Source organism: Colobus angolensis, unplaced genomic scaffold, assembly GCF_000951035.1.
Source record: "Colobus angolensis palliatus isolate OR3802 unplaced genomic scaffold, Cang.pa_1.0 Scaffold71, whole genome shotgun sequence".
NCBI classification, from domain to species: domain Eukaryota; kingdom Metazoa; phylum Chordata; class Mammalia; order Primates; family Cercopithecidae; genus Colobus; species Colobus angolensis.
In genome coordinates this window covers 9,534,914-9,547,122 of record NW_012120821.1, presented here as the reverse complement: position 1 = coordinate 9,547,122, position 12,209 = coordinate 9,534,914, and the positions used below count along the sequence as shown (strand labels likewise).

The 12,209-nt window shown below is 50.7% G+C and overlaps 2 protein-coding genes across 5 annotated transcripts in view; one reads left to right on the top strand and one right to left on the bottom strand.

Annotated features, from left to right (window-relative positions):
• Nucleotides 1-1,160, top strand: part of MORN5 (MORN repeat containing 5) — a 41,034-nt gene extending 39,874 nt beyond the window's left edge. For both annotated transcript variants that reach the window (XM_011927384.1, XM_011927383.1), the window contains one exon: nucleotides 956-1,160. Coding sequence is in view for 1 of the 2 variants with exons in the window: in XM_011927383.1 (XP_011782773.1) it covers nucleotides 956-1,002 (47 nt within the window). In the remaining variant the exon portion in view is untranslated. The remainder of the gene's footprint in view (nucleotides 1-955) is intronic.
• A 2,487-nt stretch (nucleotides 1,161-3,647) lies between these two features.
• Nucleotides 3,648-12,209, bottom strand: part of LHX6 (LIM homeobox 6) — a 26,205-nt gene continuing 17,643 nt past the window's right edge. For 2 of the 3 annotated variants that reach the window (XM_011927376.1, XM_011927378.1), the window contains 2 exons: nucleotides 10,666-10,769; nucleotides 3,648-5,866 (listed from right to left, as the gene is read on the bottom strand). In XM_011927376.1, the coding sequence (XP_011782766.1) occupies nucleotides 5,846-5,866; nucleotides 10,666-10,769 (125 nt within the window). In that variant the 3' untranslated portion in view covers nucleotides 3,648-5,845. The remainder of the gene's footprint in view (nucleotides 5,867-10,665; nucleotides 10,770-12,209) is intronic. The other variant, XM_011927377.1, reaches the window with a different exon arrangement.

The window sequence follows — 12,209 nt, the reverse complement described above, 5'->3', positions numbered from 1 at the left end:
CAAAACAGCAGCACATATTTTACAGAGCAGCATGCATTTTGAGGATTCTCTATCCTACCACTGGAGTAGGTCCCTGTAGTGGTGGAGGAGGGACCCAGTGTGGGTTTGGAGGAGAAAGGAGGAAAAATGAAAATAAAGTAAATCCACGGAGGGGTCTTGCACAGAGAGATGATGGCAGCATGCTGTGGACTGAAGAATGTGATTCAAGTCTCTCTATTTGAGGTTTAAAAAACAGCATAGGCTTTATAGCTGGACAATCCTAGGTTCCGGTCTGAGCTCTCCCACATACTGACCCTGTGGCTGTGGACAAGTACTTTGGCCTCTGTGAGCGTCTGTTTGTTCATCTGTAAAATGGTGGCGAAGGCTTGCCCATTGGGTGGTTGGTCATGAAGATTAAACTAAGGAGACACTGCGTTTAGGGCCTTCAGGGCACAGCCAGGAGCTCCTGCTCCTCTCCATTCCCCCCTGAAAGGCCTGAAGTAAACAAGAGGGTGTTAGTCCCCTGGGGGAAACCATGGGTCCTTGGAAGAGTCAAGAATGGAGAGCCTAGAAAGGAAATGAAAACCTCAGGACTCTGTCTCCTAGCACCACCAGCAAGGCCTAGACCCGCTGTCCTGGGGCTGTCGTGTGTGGGCTGTCAGACCAGGCAAGTGCCCGACTGTGAAGCAGCTGCTCTCTGCCTGTGACGATGAGTCCACCTTAGGGTGGCCAGACTGCCTCGTGCTTGCCTCCGCCAGCAGCACCCAGTTAGAAATCCTTCTGTGTTCAATTTCCCCAAGACCAAGCACTCTGAGGCATTCAGTGTAAATGAAAGGTCTGTTCCTCCCCACACAAAGCTAAACAGACAGGCCATCCACAGACCATCCCAGTCCCAAGACCCCACCTGGGAACCCCCCAGGCCAGGGAAGGTCCCAGCGAGCACCAAGCATGACCAGCTCTTCCTCTTTCCTTGCAGATGATGACGAGCACGAGTGGATCACCCGTACCTGTCGAAAGGGCTAGGACGAGATTGTGAGTCACAGGCCCGAGCTGTGAACTCTGTGGCTGCCTCCACCAGAGGTTTCCATCTGCCCTGCTGGCACTGGCTGCCCTGGGGGACAGGCTGTAGTTCTAGAACCTGACTTTTAACTCAGGAATAAAGACTTTCTGCAGTCAGTGGCCCCAAGTGTATTTGCCTTAAAAGATTGTTTCTCAGTGGGCATCATTTCACCTAGACAAAATTGTGAGCTATAGATATTCCCAGGACCCGCCCTAGACCTCCCAATTAGAATCTCTGGGAATGGGGCCTAGTAATTTGCATTCCCAGCATTTCGCATGCATCTGAACGTTTGAGAACCATCTCTTTATAATAGATAGACGTAATTGAGCACTAACCGGTGCAGGTAGTGTGTGTGCATTATCTCCACTCCTCACAACAGCCTTGCAAGGGGAAGGCTTTTGCGGATGAGGAATCTGAAGTTCATAGAGACAGAGTGACTTGCTTGGTCTCAGAGGGCAGTAGGACCTGATCACTGTGCCCAGTCCTGCAGCAGTCATGGGTTCTTAGTTTCTGTTTCTGGTTGGGCCAGTGAAGCCCCTTCCTCATCCCTCTTTTCTGCTTATCACTAGAGACAGAAACTAAAAACCATGGCTTCAGGCTGCTAAAAGTCGAAAACAAAACAGAACAGAAAAACAACAACAACAAAATAAGGTGGGTTGGACAAGCTTGTTAGGCCCAAGAATGATTACTCAGGCCTGTCTTTCCCTCTTGGCAGCTCCCCCATTTGAACCTCACATCCTAAGCACAGAATCAGCATGGTGCCATAGAAAGAATGTGGCTTTGGAGGCCGGGTGTGGTGGCTCACGCCTCTAATCCTGGCACTTTGGGAGGCCGAAGCAGGCAGATCACATGAGGCCAGGAGTTCGAGACCAGCCTGGCCAACATAGTGAAACCCCATCTCTACTAAAAATACAAAAATTAGCCGGGCATGGTGGCATGTGCCTGTAATGCCAGCTACTTGGGAGGCTGAGGCACCAGAATTGCTTGAACATGGGAGGTGGAGGTTGCAGTGAGCCGAGATTGCACCATGGTATTCCAGCCTGTGTGACAGAGCGAAACTCTGTCTCAAAAAAAAAAAAAAAAAAAAAAAAGAATGTGGCTTTGGCATCATATAAAAAATGGTTGTAATAATGCTTTAAAACAATACAGTAGCTGTGTGGTTAAATAATACAAGTAAGGGACCTGGCGCATAGTAGGTATTCAACATGTGTTTGCTTGAAAGAACAACTTGTTGGTGGTGCATATAATCGTTTCTCAAAATCATCCCGGAGGTCACATTTGTCAGCTAAAAATCAGAAGAGGAAGCGACAACATGTTCCAGGGCCACACATGGGCCATATGCATCCTGGATCTTTGTCTAACTGTTCCTCCTTAGAGGTTGCTAGATCCTGTCACCCCCTGTGCTCTGTCCCCTGGCTCACCAGGGTTGCCCAGTGGAGGCAGAACAGTGAGTCAGGCTTGGAAGGCAGGAGAGGAAATTGGATCTCAAACTAGGGACCCGGAGGTGTCATGCTGGGGCAGAGCCAGGAGGCAGCGGGAAGGGAGGCCTGGGCTCACTCTCAGCTGCACCAGGGAGCAGACTTGGGATGATCACCTCTCCCCAAGATGCCAGTCACCTTGGTAGATAGAGTTGAGCTCCACTGGTGGTTTCCAAACTGTATTTTGAAAACAGAAGGGACATTCATGTAAAGAAACACACAACTAAACTCACATATTTTCAAAGATACACGTGTATCTAAACATTTGAAAATGGATTGGAAGAGCAGATGTATGAAGAGCAAGAAATGGGGTCAGGATGGCAGATTTAAAAACTAACAGAATAAAGAGAGGGGCCCTGCAGTCAGTGACTCATGCGCACCATGAGCTGAGGTTTCTGAGCAACTCATTTCTCTGCAGGGCCACAGCAGGTCAGGGAAGCCTCTGCATTCTGCAGGGCAGCTCTGCTCTCCACACCAGGAGCTTTGGCTTGAGCAAATGATTCTGCTGCTGAAAGAAATTTGACAACCACCAGAAAGATGCTCTTTCACTCCTCAGGTTATGAGGTGGCTCTGGAGCCTGACAAAACCACTATAAGACCCAGTCTTGTGCAGAAGCTGGGGCCCTGCTGCCCATTCCATATTCCTTTAACTTCACCCTATTAAATTCTTCCCCATCTTCCAAACAGGCTCCTCCGCACCTCCCTCCCTGCCCCATCCTCTTGCTTACCTATTCTGTGACCTTCTTGTCTGCTACGATCCAGCTCTAATACCCACCCCCTTGGCTCCCACAGTATTCGCCAGACCGAGAGCTCCTCCAGGGCAGGGTCTGGCTGGGAGCCTTTTCTGAGAGGGCGAGCCAGCGCAGGGCCCAGCAGAGAGTGTGTGTTCACAGACTGGAACGGAGGGCATCAAGCAGCCTGATTCCCTCCAAAGCTTAGATAAGAAGCAGGTGTGACTGAGTACTTAGAGAAGAAATCCATCATCAGGCCTCTACAATGCATTGTTTACTAACTGGGAAATAGTACGAGTTTCCCAGGAAGGAGGATTACACTGTCCAGTAGCGCACATATTCTGGGAGCCAGGGACCTAAGCCCTTCACCAGAGAGCAGGAAAGAAATGGAATCCCATCATGTTCTGGTTTTCAGTGCCAGCACTTCTACTTGCATTAACTTTATTACACAAATAAGACATTTACAAAGCACGACATGAAAGGTATGTAACAAAACAGACATTGGTTTTACAAAAAAAGTGCTTACAATTTTTTTCTGTGTGTGTGTGTTTTCCTTTTTTTTTTTTTTTTGTATTTAAATAAATAGTCTTGATGGCCTGTACGTTCCCAGGCTGCTCTTAACAGGGTAGTGGAGACATGTTTGAACTGTAACATGCTACGGCCACATAATCCACGCAAGGAATAGACCCTGAGGAGAGGCTCAAGGCAGAGTGGGTGTTGGGTGACTCTGGGCAGGGCTTGGCTGGCCACTTACCACACAGTTGCCACTGGGGCCTTGATGATCAGGAGCAAAAATCAAAGGAAAGATTTGAGCTCCCCAAGGCCAGGGATTTGGCCCTGGTTGCTCCTGTTAATGTCAGCGCCTAGCACAGGGCTGGGCACAAGTTACCACTGGCTGAGTGCTGAGCTGAGCTGTACTCACCACGTTCTGAGTGGTGCCTGTTCTTTGCCCTCAGTCAGCTGTCACCATCTTTGGAAGGGAGAGGAAGCAGGTTCCCTTCTTGGGCTGCACCTGTGCCTAGCCCGCCTGTAGATCCCAGAGCAAAAATGACATATAGGCTTTCATTTTAAGTGCCAGCTTTAAACATTTGAACTCTGAAACCTTATCCAGACTTAGTGAGATAGAGCTGCCATTGATTAGCAATGTCTGCCATGAGTAAAAACAGAGACAACGGCTGCGTATGTACCATGAACTTGCTTTCCCTGTCCTACAGTCTCCTTCCAAAAGCAACATAACAGGTTAACCACAGGAGGAAGGCAGACTTGGGCTAAAACATGCTGATTAGCAACCTCTAGAGGAAAATGCATCAGGACACCAGGTAGTTCTAGAATCACAGGATAAGCTTGGGACAAAGGGGCATCCCCTGAATACATAAATCATGGTCATGTGTAGCCTGAGCCCTTTTGTTTGGGGTGGAAGAGTTGTAGCAGGATGGATGTTATGCAGCTGTGACTGGCCTCTGTTCTCAGGGGTGGGTGGGGCTGGCTCCAGGAAGTATTGGTGGGGAAGCTCAGAGGTGCCAGTTGGAATCCTGAGCTTGGCACTCTCACCTAGGCAATGGGCACCCTCTCTCTACTTAGAGATGGATCCAGGGTTAACATTCTGACTGCCATTTCACTGGGCTCTGTTCCCTTTCCCCCATGAGGGATCCCCCTTCCATCGAGAAGACCTGGCCCAAGCACCACTATGAGAGGTTAACAAGTAGCCAACAGGGGTCCCCAACTCAAATCTGTCCAAACATTTAGAAGAGTCATGGCACAGATCAAATACCATCTCTGCTATGTTTCCTACATATACGTTGGATAATTAGGTAGGGGTAGGGTCTCTCCCTGACCCCAGAGTTTTCTCTTTCCTCTCCTTAAAATGGCTAGTGCCTCTTCTGGTCCAATATGTCACCGCCCTCTCCTTGATTTCCAAACCAATGGGGGTGTTTCTTCTCCCCATTCCCTGTCTATCCCCCCTGCCTCCTAGTCTGGACAGGCCTCCATCTCTGCCCTATTGGGCCTCTCAGGGTTGGTCACTGTCTCTTCTCTTTCTGAATTAACTTGACATAACCAGACAGATGGAAATGATAAAATTAGAACATAGCTTTCCTTTGGGGACATCCCACAAACACTGTAGAGTTTTCCAGACAAAAGCAACAGAGTGGATAACATTGGGGGTTGTCAGCTATTCAGAATTCAGAGATGGTTCCAAGGAAGTAGTAAATAAAGGCCAATGTTGGGGGGGGGGGAGACCTGTAAATTAGAAGGCCGTTGGCGTCGCACAATTCAATTCCGCCTTTTGCTATTGTAATCAGCTGAAGTTGAAGAGGACTCCTGTTTAAATGGGAAAAACAGGCTGTTTCCACCCTGATTCCAGATTTCAGGGAGTTCTGCCTTCCAAAAGGAGGACTCTGTGGTGCTCCTGGTGGGTTCTGGTTCTCAGCAGGAGAGGGAAAGGCCAGGCCTCAGGAACCGACCTGGTGGTGGGCAGGATGGTGGACGGGGGTGGATGCGGAGGTGGGTGGATTCCTGGCCGCAGCTTGGACACTGGATCTCAGCGGCTGAGGGGCAGCTGTGGGGTGCCCACGGGCAGATGCGGAAGTGCCGGCAGCGTTAGTACTGAAAAAGGATGACCTGCAAGAGGAGGGCATGGGAGGTGACTGAGCTGGGGGCCTGCCCCACCCTGCCGCCCCCCAGAGAACCTCAAAGGCACAGAGAAGAAGGGTGGATTCAGGGCCCAGATCTGAGTTTAAATCCTGGCTCTGTCAACTGACTTGCTGTGGGACCTTGGGCAACTCACTTCACCTCTCTGAGCTTGTTTCCTCTCCGTTAAAACAAGGATGACAAAATCTCTCTCTGAGAATCAGAAAGATTCAATGAGATACAACAGCAGCAGCAAAAGCCTTCTGGGCATTTCACCCTGCACCTTCCGTGCCTGATTTCATGGAAGCTGCACCACAGCCCCGTGAGGGAGTTCCAACATTCTATTTTACAAGGAGGGCACTCAGGCTCAAAGAGGTGGAAGCGAGTGAGCCCATGGGCACACGGCGAGGAAGAGGACCTGGCACTGGAGGCCAGGCCTGGCCCACAGCAAGCTCTCCCTACCAAAGCACATTCCCTCTAGCTCTCCAAGGTCACCGTGACCGTAGTGGCTGACTGCTTATTACCCACTGGGCCATGGGCTAAGCTTCACATGCGCTTAATCTTCACATGCACGAAGCCTAGAAGTGCGTGGCTCAGACATGCTGGGCACCCAATACACCGTGGGAGATCAGGACTGTCTGTCCCTCTCCCCCTTCCACTCCCGCCTCTAGCACTTGGTTGACATCTCACTGCTGCTGACACAGCCAGTTCCCTGAAGTTCAGGTCAAGGATCACTGGCTGGCTGGTCAATAGCGATGTGTCATTTCACAGTAAAGTGTGAGGGGCATCTGGTGGGCATGACCACGTGGCTGTTCCCTTTCTGATCAGGAATGTTACTTGCCCAGAATTGGTTATCACAAGGAGGTGATGGAGGAAAGCAATGAGGATGATCTCCATAATAGTGATCATGATCATAACCAACACCTAGGGAACATTTTCTGTGTACCAGGCTCCGTGCTGGGCTCTTTACACACATTATGCATTTACTCTCTGCAGCAACCCTAGGGAGTGGGAACTATTATTATCCCCAGTTTGCAGATATAGAAACTGCAGCTCAGAGAAACTAATTGCATTCCCAGATCTCACAGGAAGGAGGTGGCAGAGCTGGGATTCTGAGTAGGCCTAAATCCAGAGTGGCCAGGGTGGGCATTCCTTCCCCATCCTGGCCACTGCTCCATTTTGGACTCCAGGATGCCTGGCTGTTAGCCCTTATTAAGAGATGCTCTCTTAAGAGTGGTGACCCTGGTAGGACCCTTCCCCTCCATGGGCCTCAGTCTCCTCCACTGATCAATGACAGCTTGGCCCTGATTTCTGAGAACTTTCCAAGTGTTGAATTTGTGGGATCAGGGGACATAACCAGGAAGAAATATGGATCTGGAACCTCACAGGCACCAAATGATGATGCAGTGGAGGCAGGGGATGCTCCCCTGAGTGCTCAGAGTACTGTTCTCCAGGCCAGGCCAGTGGTGGTCTAGATGAGTGGGTGCAGGGGCCAGCCCCAGGGGGACACTGAGTCTCCTCACAGCTAGGCAGGCTCAGGCCTGGAGGGACTTGGAAGAAAGCCCAGGCAATCCTGTGCTGGCCACACACATCCCACACTCTGCCACCCACCAAGCCCCAGGAATCTGAAGAGTTGTGGATAAGAAAAGTCCCCAGGAGCTGGCAGAAAGGCCTGACAGTGAGAGGACAGAAGGTCACGAAGGAGGGAGAGACACTTTCATGCAGACTTTCTGGATACAAAGTTGGGGACACAGCCCAGCAAGGGAAAACTCTGGCTCAGCAGCCAAAACCAGGGGCCAGAAACTGTGTATAGCCAAAACTGACAGCCCCCAGCGTGGCTTATCCCCCAGGCTAAACGAGACAGAACCACAAGCTTAGCTGAGCAACCAGGAGGCAAAGGCTCCTCTCCAAGCACTGAGCCCAGCCCTCTGCACCTCCAGGGCCCACTCCCTGCCCTCCATATAATGTCCAAGACCCTCTCTCGATGATCCTTTGTTCTGTGGCCCCCATCGGCTCTCCCCACTTCCCTGGACTTCAGCCACACTGAACACCCCCCAGGGTCCCCTCCGACCCAAACTCCTCCATGCTCTGGGCCTTTGCACATACTGTTCTCTTGATGTGGAATGCCCTTCTTCTTGTCCCCTGTCTCTCCCCTAGAGCTCACCTCCCCCTCTTCTGGGTCCTCTAAGGTCATGTTTCTCGCCTACTCCAGCTGCCCATTCCCCTGCAATGTAGCTGCCCACATCCTGTGCTAAGCCACAAGCTCCCTGAGGACAGGGATCATGTCAGCTCACTTCTGCAGTCCCAGAGCCAGGTCTAATAGGATGAATCCCCTCCCACAGGAAGGGACAGCTCTGGGGCAGGTGGCTGTAGGATCCAGGCCAGTTCGGCCCATGCTCACATTGTGATTCTGGATGAGCACTGCTCTGTCTGAGCCTCAGGTTCTGCAAGTATGAAATGGAGGTCATCAAAATCATCCTCCCAGGGAGACTATGAAGGATGAGTTCGGAGAGAGGGCTGTGTACACAATAAAGCGCTGCACAAAAGGAAGCAATTACTGAACCACGCAGACTTCAGAGTCCGACAAACTCACTGCATCCGTGGACAAGTCATGTCACCTCTCTGAATCTGTTTATCTCTTTACAATGAGAAGGCCATCTCTATGTCCACAAAGTGGCTGTGAGGTGTGAACCAGATGCCATGTGACAAGTAGCTGCCTTGAACAGAAGGAGCTCAGCAAACAGCAGCTCTTCCTGTGAATGTGACAGTCTCAGCGGCGATGATGTTCCTGGAGCATGCTCACTCACTATAGACTCTGCGGGATTTTGTGTTAGGCATTACCATTTACTTACAAATGTATCTGTCCAGGGCTGCCTGTACCTCCACACCATACACATTCTCCTGTGGTGCCCAGCACAGAGAGCTCAGTACATACTAGGTGTACTGAGCTCAATCAGGAGGCCGAGGCAGAAGTACCATCCTAAAGGAGCGGTCCCCACCCTGGCTGCCCATTAGAATCACACAGACTGAGTATTACACATGCAAATTCCTATATACCACCCCATCAGACTCTCTGAGAGCAAGGCTTAGGAATCTTTGCCCAGGTGATTCCGAGCACACCAAGACTGGGATCTGCTGAACTGGAGGGCTCCTGACTCCAGCCCTAACGCTCTGACCCTCTTCCTCAGGACTGCCACACCCACTGACCTACTGGGTTCCCTGCCTCCTACTGGTTGTCCTCCAACTCAGCAGTCTCTGAAGACTGCTACAGTGATGTTTCTGCAACAGGCCCTCCAGGACCCCACATTGCCACAGGATAAAATACAGACTCTTCCACCTGGCAGCCTCAAGGCTCTTGCTTTCCTCCTCTCATCCTCCCAGATGTGCCTGCCAACAATGCTGAATGGCTCAGGGTTCCCTGAGAGCTCTGGTGTCTCATGCCTTCCCTGATGCCTCAGCTTTCAGGCCTGGCCTTAGAGGTTCCCTCCTCTGGGAAGTCTTCCCTGCCTCTCTCCTTTGCCCCCTTCCCCCTCCCCAGCTCTCACGGCTTCCCCTGTCACACTGTATTGTAACTGTTGGGATCTGCCTCCCCCTCCAAACTCTGGCGTCCTCAAGGGCAGGGACCACACTTTACTCATTTCCACTCCTGGCAACAGACTCAGGGATGCTGGGCACAGACAGGACACAGGAAATGTCTCCAAATAAACAAGTGAATTAAAAAATGCAAGGTTCGGCCAGGCTCGGTGGCTCATGCCTGTAATCCCAGCACTTTGGGAGACTGAGGTGGGTGGATCACCTGAGGTCAGGAGTTCAAGACCAGCCTGGCCTACACGGCGAAACCCCATCTCTACTGAAAATACAAAAAAAAATTAGCTGGGCATGGTGGCAGGTGCCTGTAATCCCAGCTACTTCGGGAGGCTGAGGCAGGAGAATCGCTTGAACCCAGGAGGCGCAGGTTGCAGTGAGTCAAGATTGTGCCATTGCACTCCAGCCTAGGTGATAAGAGTGAAACTGTCCAAAAAAAAAAAAAAAAAAGCAAGGTTCTCATCCAGTCTCTGACTTTGAGCTATCTGGGCCTCAATGTTCCCATTTCTAAAATGAAAGGGTTGTCTGAGAGCACTGGCTTTCAAGGCTAACTGTGAGGTGTCTTGGAGCTAGGAGGGAAGTGAGGCTCCTCCTCTCTCCACGGTTTCACAGAGCAGCTCCATTCACCTTCATCTGCACTATGGACAAGTTTAAACAAAGGGTTGCAGTGCTTCAGAAACAATACCTTGATACCTTGAAGCCCTGGAATGGGGACAGCTAAGCACCCTTTTTCCTAAAGCCTGAGACAACCAGAAATCCTGGCTCCACAGAGGAGGCCCTGCCAGTTGACCAAGGTCACTGGCTGGCCAGCTATCCCTGAGCCCCATCAGCTCAGGATATTCACTCCCAACAGACAAGAACGAAAAGGAGGAACCAGTGAGATGATGGGAAGTAGGGTGATGAGTGATATAAGCCCTCCCTGGAACCTCAAAGCTTGAGTAAAGGAAATACACAAATCTGAGACAGACAAGGGCAAACTGCCAGTGGGGAGTTGCAAGGAGGCCTTTGGAGTGGCCATGCACACAGAACGTGCCAGCAGCTGCTCCAGTGACTGCTGTGGCAGTGCGGTGGGGGTCTCAGCAGGCCGGGCAGAGAGGGTCTGTCACAGTGCAGCATGGTACCAAATTGTTAACAGGGGATGCCGCCAGAAGCCCATCCTTGACAGGGTGGCTCTGACCCACCAGACCCAATCTGGCTCCATTTACCTTCTCACCCCGGTTGGAGAGCGGCCCATCCATATCGGCTTTGAGGTGGACGGGGGGTGCGGTGTAAGGCAGCCGGCAGTGCACCTGCCCGCACTGTACCTGACCTGTGGACGAGAGGATGCCTTGGAGCTCATCCCCCAGGCTACACACAGGATCCCACCTGCCCCAAGCTCTGCAAACTGGAGCCCTGAAACCAGTTTCATCTCTGCCACTTACCTCCTGGGTAACCCTGGGCAAGATTTCAGTAGGATTGGTTGTGATGCCTTTTTTTTTTTTTTCTGAGACGGAGTCTCACCCAGGCTGGAGTGCAGTGGCACGATCTTGGCTCACTGCAAGCTCTGCCTCCCGGGTTCACGCCATTCTCCTGCCTCAGTCTCCCGAGTAGCTGGGACTACAGGCGCCCACCACCACGCCTGGCTAATTTTTTGTACTTTTAGTAGAGATGGGGTTTCACCATGTTAGCCAGGATGGTCTTGATCTCCTGTCCTCATGATCCACCCGCCTCGGCCTCCCAAAGTGCTGAAATTACAGGCGTGAGCCGCCACACCCGGCCAGTTGTGATGCTCTTTATAGTTTATGAAAAGCTATGTGATAGTGAGGTATAACCATCTAGCTCACTGATAAACAAACACTCCTAAATAAATATGTGCTTTCATATTCATGCACATGCAAGAAAGGCTGTACCCTGCCTATTCAGGCCCTGCAAGCAAGGCTGTGCCCCATTTATTCAGACTCTCCCTCAGTAAGTTCGTATCTCTTAGGTATTACCATGACTTTACCCATGCCTCTTAGAGGACTCTGTACTTGTATGTCACCACTCTCTTTACAACTGCAACCAACACCAACATCTACCCCCTACCCTCCCTGTCTTCCTCCCAGCTTTATTTTATTTCCTTAGCACTTATCATCTGACTTAACTGCATTTTTTTTTTTTTTTTTGAGACAGAGTCTCACTCTGTCACCCAGACTGGAGGGCAGTGGCATCATCTCTGCTCACTACAACCTCTGCCTCCTGGGTTCAAGTGATTCTCCCACCTTAGCCTCCCAAGTAGCTGGGACTACAGGCATGTGCCATCACACCCAGCTAATTTTTGTTTTTTTGGTATAGAGGGGGTTTCACCATATTGGCCAGGCTGGTCTCGAACTCCTGACCTCAAATGATCTGCCCGCCTCAGCCTCCCAAAGTGCTGGGATTACAGGCATGAGCCACCACGCCCAGCCTGGCTTATTGCATATTTTTATTATTTATTTTATATTATCTGTCTTTGCCAACTAGAATGCAAGCTCCACAAGGGCAGGATTTTTTGTCTGTTTTCTAGATTCTAGATCTTTGTGGATTTCCAGCACTTAGAGTGAGGCATGGCATTTAGTAGGTACTCTTAAGTATTTGCTGAATGAATTTCCATACCATATTCCAACAGCTAAAACTGTTGGGGAAAGTCCACCTTTGTGTAGGATCCAAACATCTCATGCTTCAGCCTGTTTATCAATACAGCGGAGAAGTCCATTGCTGGTCTCTTCTTTTTTTTTTTTTTTTTTTTTTT